Below are 20,469 nucleotides of genomic sequence, written 5' to 3'. Positions count from 1 at the left end.
ACAGCAGTGAGTCCGACTGGGGCTCGAACTCACGAACCATGAGATCATGACCTGAGCCGAAGTCAGACGCTCAACCGACTGAGCCACCCAGGCGCCCCAAACCTATCCTCATCTTTACTGGTGCCTAACGGGGCAATCTCAGACATGTTATTTCAGCTCTCATGCTTTAATTTTCTTTTCTTTAAAATGGCAAAAATCTCTGTTCCTGTGTCGGAGGGTATAGAATGAATGCGCAGAGTACGAGTGCTGGTTGGAGTCAAGCTGGCATTCTTGTTTTCATCACCTCCCTGCCAGAAGAAGGAGGATGGGAGAGGTCACTTGCCTGAGGCCTGGACCTCCATGATGTACTGGTGCAGATCCTGACCCTGCTGGATGACCTCGAAGGTCATGTTGTTCATGGCCAGCTTCCGCTCTGTGTGGCGTTGCAGCCGCTGCTCCGCGAGCGTCAGATCCTCTGTATTGAAGTCATTCATCTGCCGGAGCAAGTCTTCATTCCAGGCGTCTAGCTCTGCTGTCACCTGTTAGGGAACGACCATCAGTATAGGCTCTCAGGTCCGTGAGAGCCTGCTGAGCTGAAGCTCACCCATTCCAAGCCCATGCATGGACCCATCCCTGCTTTGCATCTGTCTGACTCCTAAACTCATTTAAGCACCAGCGCCACACCCCCACATATGCACACCTGTAATTGTGTTTCATGCCTCCGTGTGTTTCGATGTCGATAGCAGCACAGGAACAACAGCAAATGTTGGATGGTAAGTTACCGTTTAAAAAATTTTTGCCTACCCCATTCTATTCCACCCCCACAATGACCCAGATGGGCACACGGGGTGGAGATCTCCAGGTCCATCATACTGAAAAGGAAGCTGGTGTTCACTCAGACAGATGGAATCTGCCCAGAGTTCACCCTGCTAGTGAGGAACATACCTATGGATATAACTCAATTCTTTTTCTTTGTCCAACATACCACGGTGTTACTCAAAAAATCTCATCACTGGAGAGAACCTCAGAAATTAAATATCTAAGTCTCACTGTTTCTGAGAAACAGAAACTGAGGGCTGGAGAAACCCGTGAATGGCCCCAGGTTACACAATCAGAGCTGGTGTACATCAAACCCAGGGGCCCCATGTGGTTCTCTTGTTCTGTTATGCAGGACTCTCTGCCTGCAAAGGCTAATCCCTGGAGATGGTGACTAAAGGTGGAAACAAGAGCAGACTTCTAGAAATCCAAGCAGATATATGCTATAAAAAGGCATGATTCTAATGAAGACTGAAGCATGTAATGAATGAAAACCCTGCCCTAAGACAAACTTGCCAACTGGTTACTGCTCTATACCTTCACCCATGTGACTTCCCCTGGCTCACCCTCGAACACATGACTGCACAGAGAGACTGAATCCTACACTTCCTCTACACTAGCTGCCGTCATTCACAGACGGGAACTTGGCAGTACTGAACAAAAGCAATTCCACCTGATCGGTGAATCAAAGAACTCTTCTGACATGGTTTTCAGGGTCGCTGTCTCATGCTCATACCCCCAGGTGGCCCTGTGAAGGAAATGGCACAGGGACCATCACCTTCTTTTCTGAGAAGAGGGAATGAAAGCCTCACCCCACATCAGACAGTGGCAGTATGGCCCAGGCAGCCTAGGCACGAATCCTAGACACTCCCCCCTGCTGTCCCCTTCAGTGATTTCCATTATTATGCATCTCCCCCCCCCCCCCCACCTGCCCCCACAACCACTGACCTGTGGCTGACAACTACTACTGCTCCAGGAACATCCGGGGACAGAGGGAGGGAGAAGACCAGCTTAAGGCAGCTGGGAGATGGCACACTTCTATCCTGTGCTGGGGCCATGCAGACTGGAATGGGATAGACAAGTGGTCTGGCACAAGGGGCTGACATCTGTGGCACACAGGACTCCATTTTTTGTCTAACATTAAGACCCTTCTTCATGGAAAGGGTAGTTGCTGTCTTGGAAGCAAAGATGGGGGAATTGTAAAAATACCACCTTTCCTGTCCTAGGTTCCCACCTCATTGCCCCACATCTTTTTAGGTCAGCTAAGGGATCCATTGAGCTCAGCAGGAAAACCTAGTATCTACTTATCTTGGGGAGTTCTTGGGGATCTGGGAACCAGCAGGTTGACAGACAAAACAGGATTTTGTTGTATTCCATCTTTTAAAAGTACTTCTCTAACTAGAGTAAGGAATTAAAATGAGAATAAGAGAGATAATTGATTTATAATTTATAGGATGAATAGGCCTGTATATAGACTAGGCCCATATATGTTTTTCCTTCATGTATTTAAGAAAGTTTAAGTATAATTTACATAACAATAAAATGCACATATTTAACTAAGCATTCAGTTCTATGAGTTTTGACAATTTTTTACACCCATGTGGCCGTTACCAAAAAACAAAATATGGACCTTTCCATCACCCTAGGGAGGGTGCTTGTGCCCTTTTCCAGTCAATTCCTGCCAACTTCCACTCCTTGACATACCTCAGGTACCATATTCTGATTTTTATCACAATGAATGTAGTTTTGCCTATTCTTGGATTTCATACTAATGAAATAGTACAGTATGCATTCTTTCAGGTCTGGCTTCTTGTATTCAACATGTTATATTTATTTATTTTTAATGTTTATTTATTTGAGAGAGTGATAGAGAGCAAGCAGGGGAGGGGAAGAGAGAGGGAGACAAAATCCCAAGCACGCTCCATGCCTCCAGTGCAGAGTCCGATGTGGAGCTTGAACTCACGAACCATGAAATCATGACCTGAGCTGAAACCAAGAGTTGGACGCTTAACCAACTGAGCCACCCAGGTACCCCAACATGCTATATTTAATATTCATCCATATTGTCATGTGTATGAGTAGTTCATTCTTTGCTACTGCTAAATAGTATTCCATTATATAGATGTATCACAATTTATTTATCCATTCTCTGGCTGATGAACGTTTGGGTTATTTCTCGGTTGTTTCCAGTGTTTGCCTATTATAAGTATAGCTGATGTGAAAGTTCTTATACAAGTCCTTCTGTGGACATATGTTTTCATTTCTCTTGAGAGTTGCCTGGGAGTGAAGTCATAGGGTCACAAGGTAGGTGCATGTTAAACATTCCCAACAGCAATTTTACATTCCAGTAGGAATGTGTGAAAGTTCCAGTTGCTCTATATCGTCACCATCATTTTGTATCATCAGTCTATTTAAATTTAGTCATCCTGGGGGGCATGAAGTGATACCTCATTATGGTTTTAGGATACTAATGACGGTGAGCACATTTTTCATATGCTTATTGGCCATTCTTATCCACTTTTGCAAAATGTCTTTTCACATCTTTTGGCCAGTTCTCAAAAACTAGGTTAATTATCTTTTGCTCATAGATTTGTAAGAGTTCTTTTTTAAAAAATTTATTTAAATTTTAGTTAGTAAGCATACAGCATAAGATTGGTTTCAGGAGTAGATTTCAGTGATTCATCACTTACATACAACACCCAGTGCTCACCATAACACGTGCCCATAAGAGTTCTTAATATATCCTGGATAAGTCCTTTATCAGATATTATACTGACAACAGCCAAATAAATTTTTTTAGCCTATTTCCTGACCTATAAACTAAAGAAAATTAGAATAAAACAAAGACAACAAGCATGAAAGAAGAGCCTGTTTTTTCTTTCAACTTTAAGTTCTGTTTTGTTTCCATGAAACTGAGTTTATGCAGGGTCTGTTTGCTTCAGGAAGACTCCACAGGGGTCCAAAGGCAGGAGTATGTGGAGAACAACGTGTTGAGGCTCCTGGTAAGGAGCAGGACACAGCTGAAGTTCTTTAGTTGGGAGAGTGAGCCTCAGAAATCTGGGATCTTGGGAATCTGAATCTAAAACAAATGTGATACATGTCCAGCATTCTGAAGCTGGTATTTCTATATTCTTTCCCTCTCCCTTTCCCTATCGTCCTCTACCCTAACCACCTTGACATCATTAGGTTGAGGGCCCAAAGGATGAGAATTCCAAGAGGCTACTCAACACATCAGCCTGACTTCTAAGGCCTTCTGGGGTCTGCTCGCTTTTCTCTCTTGTTTGGCTCTTCTAATTACCCCCAAGCAGTGATGCCCAGATCCTTGAAAAAGTCTGATTTGTGTATTCCTAGTAGTTGCTGGAGTTCATTTTCTTTCCTGCACATTTTATGTTTTGTCAAAAGATGTTCTTCCATTGCGTTCTTCCTTCTTACCCTCTTTCTGAGGTGTAAGACTTGTACATAGCAGGGGAACCTTTTTTTTTTTTTTTTAAGAAAAAGCTGTTTTCAAACCTAAAGCTTACCTACTGTTAATGAACAAACCTAGCTTTCCAGTCTTATCTCATGCTCTTCTGTTACATAAACCAGTCAGCTGGTTACTCGCTGACCCTGAGAGTTGGCTCCTGCCCTCTCCAGCTTCCTTCCCTGGTCCCATTGCCCTGAAATGCCCTTGTTTCTTCTCCTAGTCTGCTCAAGTCCTTACCACTCTTCAAAGTAAACCCTCTGACGTGAAGATCTTCATGACCACCCCCAGACCCAGATGTTTTTCTCTGGCTTATTTTGTAATACCAAACATGGACTTGTTTGCTGATACAGAGACCATGAAAAGAAAATCCCGCACTAGGGAATTAATTTGGCCATTTAACTCCATTTGGAAAAGAAACCTGAAAGAATTTGTTTAGGGCAAAAAGTAGGGCCTGAACCAAATGAATGAAAGATAGAACACAAGTTGCCCACAGGGCATTCAGCTTTCAATCACCCTATTTTGCTTTCTCCTTCCACTCAATTAGGTCCATCTCAGCTCTGGCCCACTCAGTTCCCCTCTTGGCTCCAGTGGCTCCTATCTCCCTCTCTCTCCTGAATTAATTGGAGTGTTAGGATACAATGACCTCTTTGAGAGATACATTGGCAATATTTCTAATCTAACAATTGTCTACTAGAGCCATAGCCATAAGGGAAATCAGAGAAGGAGCAAAACAGAAAGAAAGGATAAGAGGCAGTGGGAAGTGGGAAGGCTCACTTCCAAATGAAGCCCAAGACTTTCCTGCCAGATGGGATTCACTGAATCCAGCATTCTGCTGACACAGACTACCCAAGGGACTTGGTTTAGTAGCTGCCTTGGGCTTTGTTCTCAGGGTGCCCACTGCACTGGGTCCTCCTATTTTCTGGGTCTTCCCCAGTATTTACGTATAGAGCACACTTCAGCCCCTCCCCTCCCAATGTTTTATCCTGTACTTACCCAAGTCAAAATTCACCTGCCGCTTCTCTTCCCTCTTCCTCTGGTCTATTCCCATCTACTTATCTCTTTACTATCACCTGCAAATTTGGAAATCTCACTGTGAGGTCCTTTTCTCCAAATCATTTGAAGATGCTGGTAATCCTGATGAAGATGATGGCCATGGGTTGAAGAAGGTATCTACCTTGTATAGGCATACCTTGTTTTATTGCACTTTTCAGATACTATGCTTTTTACAAATTGAAGGTTTGTGGCAACCCCATGTTGAGCAAATCTATTGGCACCATTTTGCCTACAGCATTTGTTCATTCCATGTCTGTGTCACATTCGGGTAATTCTCACAATATTACAAACTTTTTTCATTATTATTATATTTGTTATGGTGATCTGTGATCAGTGATCTTTGATGTTACTACTGTAATTACCTTGGAACACCATAAACCACACCCAGGTAAGATGGTGAACTTAATACTATGTGCGTTCTGACTGCTCCACCAACCAGCCATTCCCCCATCTCTCTCCTTCTCCTTGGGCCTCTCTTTTTCCTGAGACACAACAACATTGAAATCAGGCCACTTAATAACCCTGAAATGGCCTTTAAGTGTTCCAGTAACAGGAAGAGTCTGTATGTCTCTCACTTCAAATAAAAAAATAGAAGTGATTAAGCTCTATGAGGAAGGCAGGCATGTTGAAAGCCAGACAGGCTGAAAGCTAGGCCTCTTCTCTCAGTTACACAAGTTGTGAATGCAAAGGAAGAGTTCTTGAAGGAAATTAAAAGTGCTACTCTAGTGAACACTCAGATGATAAGAAAGCAAATAGTCTTATTGCTGATATGGAGGAAGTGTTAGTTGTCTGGATAGAAGAATAAACCAGCCACAACATTCCCTTAAGCCAAAGCCTAATCTAAAACAAGTCCTAACTCTCTTCAATTCTGTGAAGGCGGAGGAGGTGAGGAAGCTGCAGGTGAAAAGTTGGACGCTAGCAGAGGTTGATTCATGAGGCTTAAGGAGAGAAGCCATCTCCATAACATAAAAGTGCAAGGCAACGCAGCAGGTGCTGATGTAGAAGCTACAGCAAGTTATCCAGAAGATCTAGTTCAGGTAATTAAGGAAGGTGGCGTGGCTACACGAAGCAACGGATTTTCAATACAGACAACACAGCCTTCTATTGGAAGAAGATCCCATCTAGGACTTTCATAGCTAGAGAGAAGTCAATGCCTGGCTTCAAAGCTTCAAAGGACAGGCTCTCTTGTTAGGAGCTGATGAAGCTGGTGACCTGAAGTTGAATGGTGACTGAAGTGCTCATTTGCCATTCTGAAAATCTTAGGGCCCTTAGGAATTGTGCCAAACCTGTTCTGTCTGTGCTTCATAAATGGAACAACAAAGCCTGGATGACAGCACATCTGTTTACAACATGGTTTATGAAATATTCTAAGCCCCCTGTTGAGACGTACCACTCAGAAAAAAATATTCTTTTCAAAATATCACTCCTCACTGACAATGCACCTGGTCACCCTAGAGCTCTGATGGAGACATATGATGAGATTAATGTTGTTTTCATGCCTGCTAAAACAACATCCATTCTGCAACCCATGGATCAAGGAGTATTTTCAACTTTCAAGTCTTATTATTTAACAAGTACATTTTGTAAGGCTATAGCTGCCACAGATAGTGATTCCTCTGATGGATCTGAACAAAGTACATTAAAAACCTTCTGGAAAGGATTCACCATTCTAGGTGGCATTAAGAACATTCATAATTCACAGGGAGAGATAAAAATAATCAACATTAACAGGAGTCTAGAGGAAGCTGACTCTAGCCCTCACAGATGACTCTGAGGGCTCAAGACTCCAGTGGAGGAAGTAACTGCAGATGTGGGGGAAACAGCAAGAGAATTAGAATCAGAAGTGGAGCCTTAAGATGAGACTGAATTGCTGCAGTCTCACGGTAAAACCTGAGTGGATGAGGAGTTGCTTCTAAGGGATGAGCAAAGAAAGTGGTTTCTTGATATGAAAACTACTTCTAGTGAAGACGCTGTGAACATTGTCAAAATGACAACAAAGGATTCAGAATATTACTTCAACTTAGCTGATAAAGCAGCAGCAGGGTTTGGGAGGCTTGACTCAATCCTCTTCTTGAAGGAAGCTCTACTGTGGGTAAAATGCTATCAAACAGCATTGCAGGCCACAGAGAAACTGTTCAAGTACACATTGTGTACATTAAGGTCCAATCCTGTTCCAACTAACAGTGGGAAGCAAGGATCCAGAGCACTTCATTATGGTGAGATGCTCTGAAACACAAGGGCTGTCAACTGCAAAATGAGCATCTTTCTGTTTTATGATGCCATTATTTTTATTAAGATGAGAAGAGTGAAAGCTAAATAGTTTCCACTGACCTACAAGTGCCAGATTATAGGGAAAGACATACTGCAGCTAAAGAGACAGTCCTATTGCATGGGAAGAGCTATTTTTATCTCTAACAGGTTTTGTATATTGATATAGGTTACCACTGTGAAACCAAAATTCACCAAATTACTAGAGTCATTTATTCTTCTTGTCTAGTCTAGTATTCTCTTTTCTGAGAGTTCTTTTTGTTTGTAAAATCAATTTATAAAATGTTGAGATTAGTGAATTCTAATATACTAATATACTAATATTATTTTAAAGGTTTATTAGAGCATTTTCTTCTGTTTTATTAGGAAATACATATATATATGACTTGTCTAATGAGTTAAAATATTTATTTATATAGCTAAATAAAGACCTCTAGGGATATAGCAAGAACTTTTGGGAAAAGCAGAAGGGTTTGGCAATAAATAAATCCACTGAACCATTTTTAATTTTTGGCAAAATAGTGTCAGTTTATATTGAAACATGCTATAATTGTTGAGTTACAATATTCAGTTACCTGATTTCTATTCCAGTAGATAATCTGGATAACTGGATAATTTTTATGAACAATTTCATGTTCTTTTCTTCATTAACATCATGGTAAAACAGAGATCTTTGATATAATCGTGACTGATCTTGAGGGGGGTCTTGACTGGATCTTGAGTGGGTATTTTGTCCCTATCTTTGCCTCTTAAGGAGTTTGAGACCTGTGGGAATCTATTCTGTTTTTGAAAGATATCTCCTTTGTTGAAGAGCTCCTACAACGTATATTGTCCTCTCATTCATACTTCTCAATGCTTGAATGTCAGAGTGATTTTCTTCCTGTGTAAGTGAAATACTTAGTCCTGGAGCTTACATCTGCTTCCTTATACTGAATCCCCAGTATCCTCACCAGAAATAAGCATATAGAATTTGTACTTTGATATTACACACTGAGTTTAGGCTCACAGTGCCAGACATATCCCATTACAGAGTGATCTGAAAAATTTCCTTCAGGGATCTTTGATAATTTACCAAAAACAAGTGACTTGCCAGAATACAAAAGCTGTATGAATAATCATTTTTTTATTTTGTTTGTTTTTTAGGAAGGAAGATGGTAGGAGTAGCACCCCCAACCCCCTACCCTAATGATCCCGAAATCAATTTAACAAAAGTCTAGAAGAGACTATCAAATTAATATTTTGTGTAGACTTTGGTTTACTTTATATAATTTATTCTGCATTTCCTTCTCAAAGGAACTGGTGCATATTTAGAGAATGCTACTGTGATCCCTGGGAGCAATCCACAAAGACAGTTCTCAAACAGAGCTTTTCTTTCTTGTTATAGTTACAATGTTGGCAGATTTGAGGCATGTTCCAAACATGGAGCACCACATGGCTTTGCAGAGTCTGACGCTGTATCTGTAGAAGAAGAGGTTATGAAAGTGGACCAGATGATGTGGTCCTCAGATGATCCCAGGCAATAGAATGACTGTGCAGCCTGATGGCCCTGCATCACCAAAGGAAAACTTCCAGTAAAGCACCACAGGGCCCTGCCTGACCTGGCCAATATTTCAAATAGCTACAATGTTGAGGCAATAATAAATTTACCTTGATAGGCTGAAGAACTGGGCCAAGAAGAAAAAAGTACAATTTGAGAGGGGAAATGTATAAAAGCTTCTATTTAAGTTTGTTTTTTGAAAGTCAAATGCATTGGAAGCACTTTGAAAAAAACACCCAGGGGCTTTTAAGGGAGCACAAGCCTGGCCAAAGCAGGGGTCTATGTCACTGAAAAGGCTCCTCACTCCTGGCCTGCTCTAGGAGAGCGCCAGGGTCCTGGACACACTGCACCCAGGAGTGTGTAGGAAGGGATGGCCCTTGCCTTCAGCAGAGGTCACCCAGGTCTCCATGGTGTCTTGAGACCATGTCATATCCAGAAGGACATGAATAAGGTGGGTATATGTGCCACAGAGAAGGGCTGATGATGAAGAGAAATAGTTACCAAATTTTTAAAGTCAAGGGGACTGTAGAAATAACTATATAATCTCAACATTTCTCAGATAAAGGAAAAGAAGGCTATGATGACCATTTTCAAATATCTTTAAGGCCGTCAAATAAAAGAGGGAACAGATTTATTGTTTTGCCGGAGAACATAATTAGGACTAAAGGGCAGGAGGGTGGAGATTCTGGTTCAACACATTGATGAAATCCTGAGCTCCCTCGTCTGCCCTCTTCTCCCTTCCCCCCAAACCCCACATCTAGGCTTTGGGGCTTCTCTACCCCAGTAGAGAAGTGGTGGCATCCCCTGGAGATGTCAAAACCTGGCCACCAAATTTTACCTGTCTTCTAGATGTAATCTCACCAAGAAACCTTCCATGGACAGCCCGACTAAGCTAAATATTCCTGCCTCAGTGATCTCATCCAACCATGAGTCTTCTCTCAACAGAATCATCACATTGTATGATGATTCCATTTTTCTGTTTCTCCCTAGCTAGCCCTCTAATGGCAAGGATGGTTTGTATCTTCAATGCCCAACATAGTTTTTGATTCATATTAGGTGCTCACTAAATGTTTAATTGAGCTGGATCAGGCAAGAGGCTGACGGAGCAGTCTCTTTCAAATACAAGACACTAAACGCCCTTGCATACAACCAATTGAAGAGTTGAGACCACCAGTAAATTTCCATCAACTGCCCCTCCTGAAGGCAGAATTTTCTTCCTTGAAGGCTATATTTTCCCCAGCCCCAGCCTAACCACAACCAGTCCTAATGTGACCTCTATAGATTTATAGTTGGCTGTTTCATTCCTTACTCAGGTTAACTACACAGATTAATATTCAGGTACATTGAACAAACTTTGATTGTAATTATAGAGTCAGAGATTTAAAAGAAAAACTGTAACTGTGGCCCATTTTTCATAAAGTTTCCTATTTAGAGTATCTTTCCTGGTGTCATTTCTAGTACTCTCTAATTTGAGTATGACCACCCCGGGGGATGTCCCAGATTATCCACTGATAACATAAAAATTTTCACCGTATAAATATGCTTATGTATGTGCATATTTATTACATGCACACATATTTGATTAAACCATAAGAAAGATGCAAAGTTTCCCTAGACTTTTACTAGCAGACTGATGCTGGAGTCTCACTGCAACCACTGGCAGATGGTGGGGTGGAAGAGGGCTCTTCCAGGAGGGCGGGAGCGCACAGAGCAGAGGGGCTGACTGTGGCTTGTTTGTTGGGTTGCTTTTAGCATATTTTAAATTATTGCTCTTTTCATGAACCCAGTTAAAAATATTTATCTATTATCTAGTTTTAACTAATCTTCACAGAAAGACACATGGCCTATCAAGTTTCCTGCAAAGAAACTGCAGTTTGAAGATAATAATAAGCATGAAAGCACAAGAGAACTTTGAACTCTGTCAGCCACCTTATGGGGTAAAGAAAGAGTGATAATCTAATCAGAACTGTCAAGAAAACAGGCCAAAAAAAAAAAATGATTAGAAATTATCGAGAAGGTGATTTGAAATATGAACCACAACTTCTAATGAAAAAGCTACACTTCACCCTAAGGGCACACTGAGTTCTGAGATTACTAGTCAGTGATAGCAGAACATGTGTACCATTCATAAACTAATATATGCACAGATAGGGAATTGCAAGTTCAAAAAAATTTTAAGAGAGTGAACAATCAAAAGAGTTTGGAGACCACTGGCCTAGTCTTGCTTCTAAACATATTTTTTATTTCTTTCTGATCATTCTCATCAATTGCAGAAAACTTCGAAATGCATGGAAGCTTCAAAAATAAGAGAAAATCACGCACATTCTTACCGCCACAAAATAAACACTATTGGTCTCTGCTATTATCACCTTTTGATATAAAATATCTTTCATTGAGGGAAGCTGAACGTACAGGAAAAACGTTACAGAACATTATGTTCTGATATGGGTCACTCTGTCCAGTCTCCGTGGAGGCTAAGAAGATATGTCAGGAATGCAGTTACAGTCCTAGTTTTAAGCATTTGCCTAATACATTTAAGTTTCACTCTTACTGGGGGTGCCCTATGACTTCACCCCAGGTTATACTGTGGGCGCCATATACACCATTCTCACTGAGGAAAAGGTGACTGGTAGAGCAACTCCAGTACTACCTTAATTTTTAAATTAATTAGCCCATCTCAGGCATCAGTGACATGGTTAAGGAGTCATGCTTAGATTCCCAGATGTCAGGGGAGCAGGCCTGCTCTGCTTTTCAGTAATCCCCAGGAATTCCAAGCATGTCCATCAAATGCCTTCCTCTAGGAAGGCTTCCTCTAGGAAGCCATAGCTGAAAGTCCCTGCAGTAACAGCCCTGCCCTGGCTAATGTCAGCTCCAACATGTCTCTCGTTAGAGAAACCACCCTCAGTTTCACACTCTGACTCTTCTCTAGACGTACTCTTCATGCCCATGGTGAAACACTAGATGGTATTTGAAATAATTTCATCACCCTCAAAACTAACTTCTGACAATTGAGTTGGGGCACAACTTCTCCATAGGTTTGGCAGGATTTCCATTTCGATCTGAGATGAAATGCAGCATTTCCCAAGCTTTGGGCCATATCCCAAGTGGGGAACAAGACCCCTTCTAAAACCTGGATGCCACTGCCTAAACCAGAGGGTGCCACCAAATCACTATTTTTATCTCCCTCATACTATGTCCCCACTTTGCTCTACTGCATACCAAGTATCCAGGTTGTTGTATAGTATGGGGTGGGGGTGGGGAGAGGGAAGTTTTATATAATGCAAAGACTGAAGAATTCAAATCCTATAATTGAAATAAGCTTCTCTAGTGCAACAGTTAAATAGGATCCACTTTTAAAGTATTTGATTTATAGTTCGCTTTGTTTTTTAAAGGTAATTTTGGCATATACTCTGGATTGTTTTTCAGGAATGGAAATGGATTTTCCCAGAATCACTGCAGGCAGACATACCTTGGTGATGCCTCCCGCCCCCTCTGGCTCATGTCAGGGGTGTAGTTCATGGCAAACTGAAGCTGTCTGTCCCATTCTGGAACTAAACCAGCAACCCTGACCTCAAAACCATGCCCTCTAATGAAATAAAACTTAAACAGCCAAACCCTCAGATTGTCTCCTTCCTCTTAAGCATTTTTGGATGTGGACCCAGAATGACAGAAGAGTAAAGAAAGACTACAATTGCAATATCACCACACCAGCTAACATCATCTCCCAATGGCTATATTCACTCTCGGTAGGTGAAGTGGAGCCAAGGAGGGATGATAGAAGTCCTGGGGCCTGGTCCACTGCAGTCAAATGTGACTGCTTATTTCTGAGAGCCTGACTCCCAATTACCAAAGATTAACAGCTCACACCCCCTCTTTTCCTTCTTTGTTACCTTTGTTACTCAGCTTTATGAAGTTCACCATGTTCTCTCTGCTGTGTGCCCAAATCTCTAACTTTCCACTAGTATTCCTACTAGTCTTTCAACATATTTTCTTAAGTATACATTTATTTTTCTTAAAGTTTATTTGTTTTAAGTAATCTCTACACCCAGCATGGGGCTTGAACTCATGACCCCAAGAACGAGTCGCATGTACCTCTGGCTGAGCCAGCCAAGTGGCCTACAACATATGTTTGAATACTAGTAGCCACCTGAAATCCTTTTGAGTGTAGATTCAAAATAAATTAAGTAAAGGGTACACAAAAAATCACCTAAAGTTATAGAACAAGTTGTAAGGATAATTGAGATCCAGATTTAAAGACTTCTCTTTTCCTTTGTTCCAGAAATTGTCCAGAATGCACCTTTTAGACCATGAAGTCTTTAAGCAAGAAACTGTAGTGGCTTCCAGGGAGGCAAGGGGAGAGGTATGTTTTTGAGAAGAGAATAATCATAGGACAATAGGGATAGGAAGGATTGCTTTAGGACTCCTTTTCTTTTATATTTCTGATTCTCAATATAAACATTTTTGGTCACAGAATTGAAGAAAAGAGCATCTTTTGCCAGGGCAGTTTTCTGGTCCTGCTTCGGACTGTTTTGGGGATGTTGGAATATCAACATTTAAAAACAAAGTAATTTCCTTCCAAATCAGTTTCATGAAGCTTCCACAGATATTGTTGGGAAGATCGTTCCCAGACACCCAGAAGCCCCAACTGTGAGGAGAGGGTTGGAATGCAAAACAAAATGTAAAAGAATGATGGATGGAGAAGTAGCTTTCCCTAATACCCTACCAGCAGGGAGCAAAGAGAAGACAGTGGATCTTTCATTTAACCCTTTGCCATCCCTGAAAAGGACAAAGTGCCTTGGGTGTTAGATACTCTCCACACCCCAGGAGCCCTCCTGGCCTGGTTTTAGTTACTGTTTCAAAGCAGAAAATAATAAAAGGTGGATATTATGTGGAACAGACATTATTAATAGGCATCACAAAGAGGATATAAATATACTATAACATCTGATCCTGACCTTGCCAGAAGGAACTGAGGAGTCCATGAGATGAATCAAGATGGCCTTAGCACAGACTTACCTTCTTAGTGAGCACAAAGCAAACTGAAGAAAAGGTCTTCTTCCCTGTGGCGCCTGACTTCCCAGCTGCTCTGTGATTTCATCTAGTTCCTGACCAAGGTCACCAACTGAGGAGGCCTCCAAATTTTAACATCTACCTCCTCCTCCTCCTGATGCTAAAGGATCCAATCACTAACTCAAATAGACAACTCCATGGTCTTTCAGGAACCAAAGTACCAAGGGTCCACATAATCCCAACCAAAAGCCTTCTTAGTGAAGTCATCCCAGACAGAGAGTGAAACAGAGAGGCTCTTCTTGGCTGAGCAGGTGAGAAGGACAGAGGAATGGAACATGGTAGAATGTGAACTGTGAATCTGTTGATTATAAAAATGTATCCTTGATGCACGATCCCCTCTGATTCCCTTAGGGTACTGCCTGATGCTCCATTCCCAGCCTTTGATGCAGCGCCCTTGACCAGGAAGTAGCCCATTCTGCAGCCCACCCCCCCCCCCAGAACTCTCCATGACTCCCTCCCTCTCCTTTCCCAGTGCCCCCCTCCGCCACCTCTACCTCAATGGTATATTGCTCGAAGATGCGCAGCTGCAGGAAGATGTCTAGCTTGATCTTCCGCTCGTGGAACAGCTCCTCCATCTGTACCTGGGCATCATCCAGCTGCTGAAGGACTGACTCGATGTGGCTGATGGAGCTGCTGTGGGGTGTCTTGTTGTTGGACACAGCCGAGTCCCTGTGGCAGAGTGGGGGAGAAGGGAGGGGCCTTTCCATGTTAAAAGTGATATAGGGGCAGGGGGCCTTCCTCATTTGAGCAAGGTGGATATGAATCAACAGGATCATTCAAGATGTTTATCAAACTCCTACTGTGACCCTGGCACTATCTCCTTAGTAGGTGAACCAACGATACTTGTATCCTCTTTGGGGTTCATAGCACTGTAGCTCGAGACTAGCTGCTCTCCTCTTTATTCCTCAGAACTCTGAAAGCCATCAGACAAAGGAATGCATGGAAAGGGCTCTACAAAGCATAATATATTAAGGAAATGGAATGGTTCCATACATATATGTAGCCTAATATGCAGAGTTTTAATACACACATATACACATGCATATGAGTAGACACATTAATCACAATGAGTAAGAGTAGACAAATTAAAGGCATATGAAAAAAAATCACCCTTCCTAGTTTTATCTCACAGGATTGCTATTAAAATAAAATGAGATCATGGCTACCAAAATTATTCATCCACTTTATAACGCTATGCCAAAGTTATGGGCCGGTGTTATTCCACAAGCTCCAAGCTGTAGTTAGGAAAACACAGGATCTGGAGGCCACAAGCCCAGATTGTCCCCATTCTGCACACATGGGCTTGTGGCCTTGGGAAATCACCTCCTGGAGACCCTGCTGTCTCCTGAAAAGTGAACTTAATAATCCCTGCTCACTTCGTGGTTTGCTGTTAAATAAGACAGTGAATGGAAATGTGCTCTGTGAGCAGAAACATGCTGTATTAATAATGGCTGTTAATCCTGAAAGGACACAAAAGAAGGGTCAAGTGCTGACTGGGGCAGGGGCCCAGCTGGGGAGAGTAGAGGACAGGGCACAAAAGGCTGGGACAACAGCAAAGTTTCAAAGAGGATGAGTTCCGATTTGGATTTGGGCGTTAAAAGAAAAGGACGACCCCAGCCAAGCAGGTAGGAGGGGTGCACTTTCTGAGCAGGAGCGTCTATACAAAAGTGGGAGGGGAAGGTGGCATGTCATAGAGGGGAACAAAAAGTAAACAAATTGAGCTGCTCAGAGAAGTAAAGGGTGGTGAGGCCACCTAAGAGATCATTATAATAGGAAAATTACAGGAGTTCAGAAGTTTAGATTCTATATGGTCCTAAAGCTTGAAATAGACGGGCACATTCATTATCTTGTGGCATCCTGGTTTCTTGTACAATGTAAGAGGTTGGAGGACAAACCATCAGCAGGTTTTCTGAAAACCAGTCCTTTTAGCCTGTGTTTGTCTCAGAAGCAGCAGGATCTGAGCTCATCCTATATTTCTGAAGGGGGCATAAGGCCAGTTGTCAGGAGCTCCTCCTTCTGAGAGCTCCCAATTCCACCTGCAACTCTGGCCTATTTGGGCACAAAACTCCACCATTGCACAGACACCCCAATCATGAAAAGAATATAAGGCATGCACTTGATATGCTGAATTATGCATTTGTTGAGGACTTTGTTGTTGGAAGGATATGCTTGTTCTTTCTGACTGATCCTCTCAGACTTTTTTCCATCACAAAGCTTCCAGAAGAAAGAGAATGATTTCTGACCACTTTGTACAGCACCTATGTCAGCATCTCACTCACTGGGAATCACAGAAATGATGCAAAAACCACCTTAGGTGCATCAGTAATGATTGCCAGAAAAGTCATGGAGACCTAGGGAAGATGTGTTGAGGCATCCTGCCCATTTCCACTAGGCACCATTCACTTCTTTTCTTCTTTGACTGGTCTTGAAATTAGGGAGGGGATCCTAGGCTAGAGTCAGGCTAATGAGGGAATACATGGTCACCAGTGGTTCTTGATCACACACCTATGGTCCTCTCTGACATCCATGGAATTTAAACCTGTAGAACGGCCATCAGCCATGTCACTACCTTTACCATTACAGAGTAGCCTTCAGCCCTTAGGCATCATGCAAGGTTGGCAATTGAGAGCAAATGTCATCCCCACAGATCCAACTCAGACAGAATGGAACTGACCAAGCTTATGAAAAGTTATTTGGAGAGAAAACACTAAGCATCACAAAATTCTAGAGCTGACAGAGCTCCTAGAACAACCTCCTTAATTACTCAGACAAAACAGCTGAGGGCCAGAGAGATTAAGTGACTGCCCGTTATATGGAATTTTTTTTCAGAAGCAAATAACAGTAGGGTTTCCTAGGTAGGCAGACAAAACTCATGTATGATATATTTGTAAAAATGAGCTGGAGGAAGAAGGGAAAGAGGCTGTCTTGTTAGTATGCAACAGGAGGATTCAAAACATCTCATGTGCATGTTTGGAATAGACATGATTAATTTCCAACAGAAAACATGCCAGGGCTATCTCCAGGTAAGTTTTTCATTGTTTAATTGGACAACTGGTACAGGGTGGGGGAAGCCCTCTCCAACTGAAGTAATTCCCTCAGGGCCCAGCGCTGGCCTGGGACTTGCTGATGAGATTATTCCGGTCCGGAGCTGGCAGAGGTCCCAGCACTGGGTGATTTTAGGATAGAACAAGTCCCTGCAGGCAGACATCATTAGCACCGTCAAGTCCTATTTATACAGCACCTGGGCACAGGGGTGGTGCTGAGGGCTTGCTCAAGGCCTCACGACACTTTATCTGAGGAGCCAGCGCCCTTGACAGGGATAGGAACCTGGATATTGATGCCAACAGAAAGGAGGCAATGGTGTGGATGATTCTAAATGAATATAAGGTTTTAGACAGGATTTTCTTTCTTAGTTATGTTTGTTTAGGTTGATACAGAAGGAGTTGTATTTTCTGGGCAGCAAGGAATGGTGGAAGGGTCATACGTGGGTAATGGAGAACAGAGTGGGATGACAATAAAAACTCTCTATATCCTCATGGAGGACAGCTTTGGATCCCCAAAGCCAACCATTTTTGCCAGCTGGGGCACTAGAGTTCAGAGTTCAGCTTGAGATCAGATACCAAATAACACTATACTCCATAATGGCTATTTCTCCACCTGACCAAATATGCCATAACTCTTTTTTGTTTTTTAAGTTTTATTTATTTATTTTGAGAGAGACAGAGAGAGACAGCATGAGCAGAGGAGGGGCAGAGAGAGAGAGGGAGAGAGAATCCCAAGCAGACTCCATGATACCTGTGCAGAGCCTGAAGTGGGGCTCGAACTCACAAACTGCGAGATCATGACCTGAGCCAAAACCAAGAGTCAGATGTTTAACTGAGTGAGCCACCCAGGTGCCCCGAATATGCCATAATTCTTAATGAAGATGTTATTATTTTCTGTTGAACGTTGTTAACTTTTGTACTTATGTTACTTATTGATTGCTAAATAATAGCATGAATGATAAATAATTCCTTGAAACATCAGAGCTTTTCCATTTACTCTCATTCTAAACTCCAGTTGGGTATGGCACAGGCATTTTCATATCTGACAGATGGAGAAACTGAAGCTCACACAAGACCACAAAGCTGGTGGTGGCTGAGCCAAGACTGGGACATGACTTATCTCACATCTAGTCGAGGGCATTTCCCACTGGAAAGCACTGCCCATGCTGACCTGGCCTCGCTGGGCTCCCCCAGGGAGGGAGGCGCTGACCTGAGCTGCTGGATAAGGTCTTCGCCTTCCTTGATGACATTGAGCGTGGCGTCCAGAGTGGCAGTCTGCTGCTGCTGGAACTGCTTGATCAGTTCCTGGACCGCATCCACTGAGTCTGCACAGACGTCCTCCAGCATCTCCTTCTGAAGGTCTTCCATCCATGTCCACAACTGTGGGGGAGAGAGCAGAGACCCCACTCAGGGAAGACAGGAGAGGCCAGGGGTGGAGCAAGGACAAGATAGTTGGGACAGGGGTCACCCAACCTACCCTCAGCCAGTCAGTGCAATGTCAGACTATCATTCTCATCAGCACACCTATATTTATATTCATTACTCATCTCTGCTAAGTTTACTCCATTAATGGTTCCATTCCCTAAGGATGATCACCACCTCTGGCTTAACCTCCCTGTGGTTCAGGGAAACTTATAATCTTAGAGCAAGGCTGATTGCTCATCTTTGAGAAAGTAGGAAGAACAGAGGGCTGGTGATAGACATATTATTTCATCTTTCAGAAAGGAGGATTCTGCACACCTCAGGCAGCTAGATGCTGATTCCTAGAAATGTATCATGATTTTGGAAATATGCAAAAAAGAATGTGATGCTCCATAAGAACCAAATGAAGATTAACTTTAAAAATATGTGCTATGCTAAATTATTTGTTTCTTTTCAGGGCTACTAGGTTGGTTAGAAGGTTGAATGCTAAAAATGTAGCTTATCTTAATTTCAATATAAGTATGAGACATTTCCCCCATGATATTCAAAGCACTGAAATGTAGTCAGGGTGATATGACTGGTCAGACAACTTTAAAAGAGCTAAGTGTAATGTTTTGAGCAGAATAAGCACTAGAAATGATGAAGAGTTGAACTGAATTCTGAAAACTCATGTAATGATAGCTCTTCCTCATACAGAAACTAGGTCTCCAGTGGCCTGCCACAGTGCTCTACTGCTAATTACTCCTCTGGAGCATGCTCATAAAATGATGGAGGGAAAGACGAGTCTGATGCTTGCTTAAAAATAAGGAATCTTCATGTGGCTATCCAGAAAGATCAGCTCAGGGCTCTACCAGGGGCGGGGGTTGGGGGGAGGGAAACAGTATAGAGAGAAAATTAATAGAATCAGAAGATGTGGATTTTGGCCTCTGTTCTTCCTATAACTCGTGGTGCCTTTGAGTAAATCACTTCACCCTTGCCTATCTATGACATCGTGTGTAAAAAGGAAAGCATTAAATAAAATGGCTAATTGCCTTCTGGTTCTAACATTTATGTATGTCTTCCATGTTAAGAACACGGATAAACATCCATCTCAAGAATATTATCTCATCTAGTTAGTTCTCAGGATGGTAAATCATGGTATGGCCTTTGTAACTAGAGATAAGAAAAGAATCAATAAAGAGAGACAAAAATAGTCTTCAAGTTTCAGACAAGTTATTCTTTGTTCTTAAGATAGGAGAGGTTCTGGATGTGACAGAAGAGGGTGAGTTAACAAGAACACTAAACCCTAGAGGTAGCATGTAAGAAGGTATAAAGAATGTCCTTCTTTGACAGGTGAGAAACTCTCTGAGCCTTAGTTTTCTAATCTACAAAATGGGAGTAACATCTGCCCTGCTCATCAAAGACTATGCATATTAAATTATTTAATTATTATTAATGCTTTAAGTAAACATATAGCATTATTAATAAGCTCATAGTGTTGTGATGATAGCTGCAAGGAATACAAATTATTATTATTCAGTGTTCCTGTCATTTAGCAGTTAATAATCTGGTTGTAATTCAGTTTATTTCCTTTAAAAATAACCTTTTCTATTATAAAAACATAAAACAAGTTTTCCAGACCATATAAGCTGGATTCATATTTCTATAAGTACGAATGTATTTATTACAAATCAGTATGAAATCAGGAAGTTCAGGATATTGGTCACTGTTGCTTCTTGTTATTTCATACTTTATGGCTGCCATTTTGCCTGGAGACCAAAACCATTTTCTAAAGGTGCTGAAGTCCCTGGGTAAAATATAATGGGTTCTCTGAAAAA

The 20,469-nt window shown here is 42.0% G+C and overlaps 1 protein-coding gene across 7 annotated transcripts in view; it reads right to left on the bottom strand.

The window, feature by feature from the left end:
• Positions 1-20,469, bottom strand: part of KALRN (kalirin RhoGEF kinase) — a 598,446-nt gene that overhangs the window by 291,942 nt on the left and 286,035 nt on the right. For 4 of the 7 annotated variants that reach the window (XM_042954425.1, XM_042954412.1, XM_042954416.1 and 1 more), the window contains 3 exons: positions 18,402-18,610; positions 14,681-14,855; positions 323-518 (listed from right to left, as the gene is read on the bottom strand). In XM_042954425.1, the coding sequence (XP_042810359.1) occupies positions 323-518; positions 14,681-14,855; positions 18,402-18,610 (580 nt within the window). The remainder of the gene's footprint in view (positions 1-322; positions 519-14,680; positions 14,856-18,401; positions 18,611-20,469) is intronic. The other 3 variants (XM_042954414.1, XM_042954417.1, XM_042954413.1) reach the window with 1 other exon arrangement.

Source organism: Panthera leo, chromosome C2, assembly GCF_018350215.1.
Source record: "Panthera leo isolate Ple1 chromosome C2, P.leo_Ple1_pat1.1, whole genome shotgun sequence".
NCBI classification, from domain to species: domain Eukaryota; kingdom Metazoa; phylum Chordata; class Mammalia; order Carnivora; family Felidae; genus Panthera; species Panthera leo.
The sequence above is the reverse complement of the archived record's forward strand: the minus strand, read 5'-3'. Positions and strand labels throughout refer to the sequence as shown.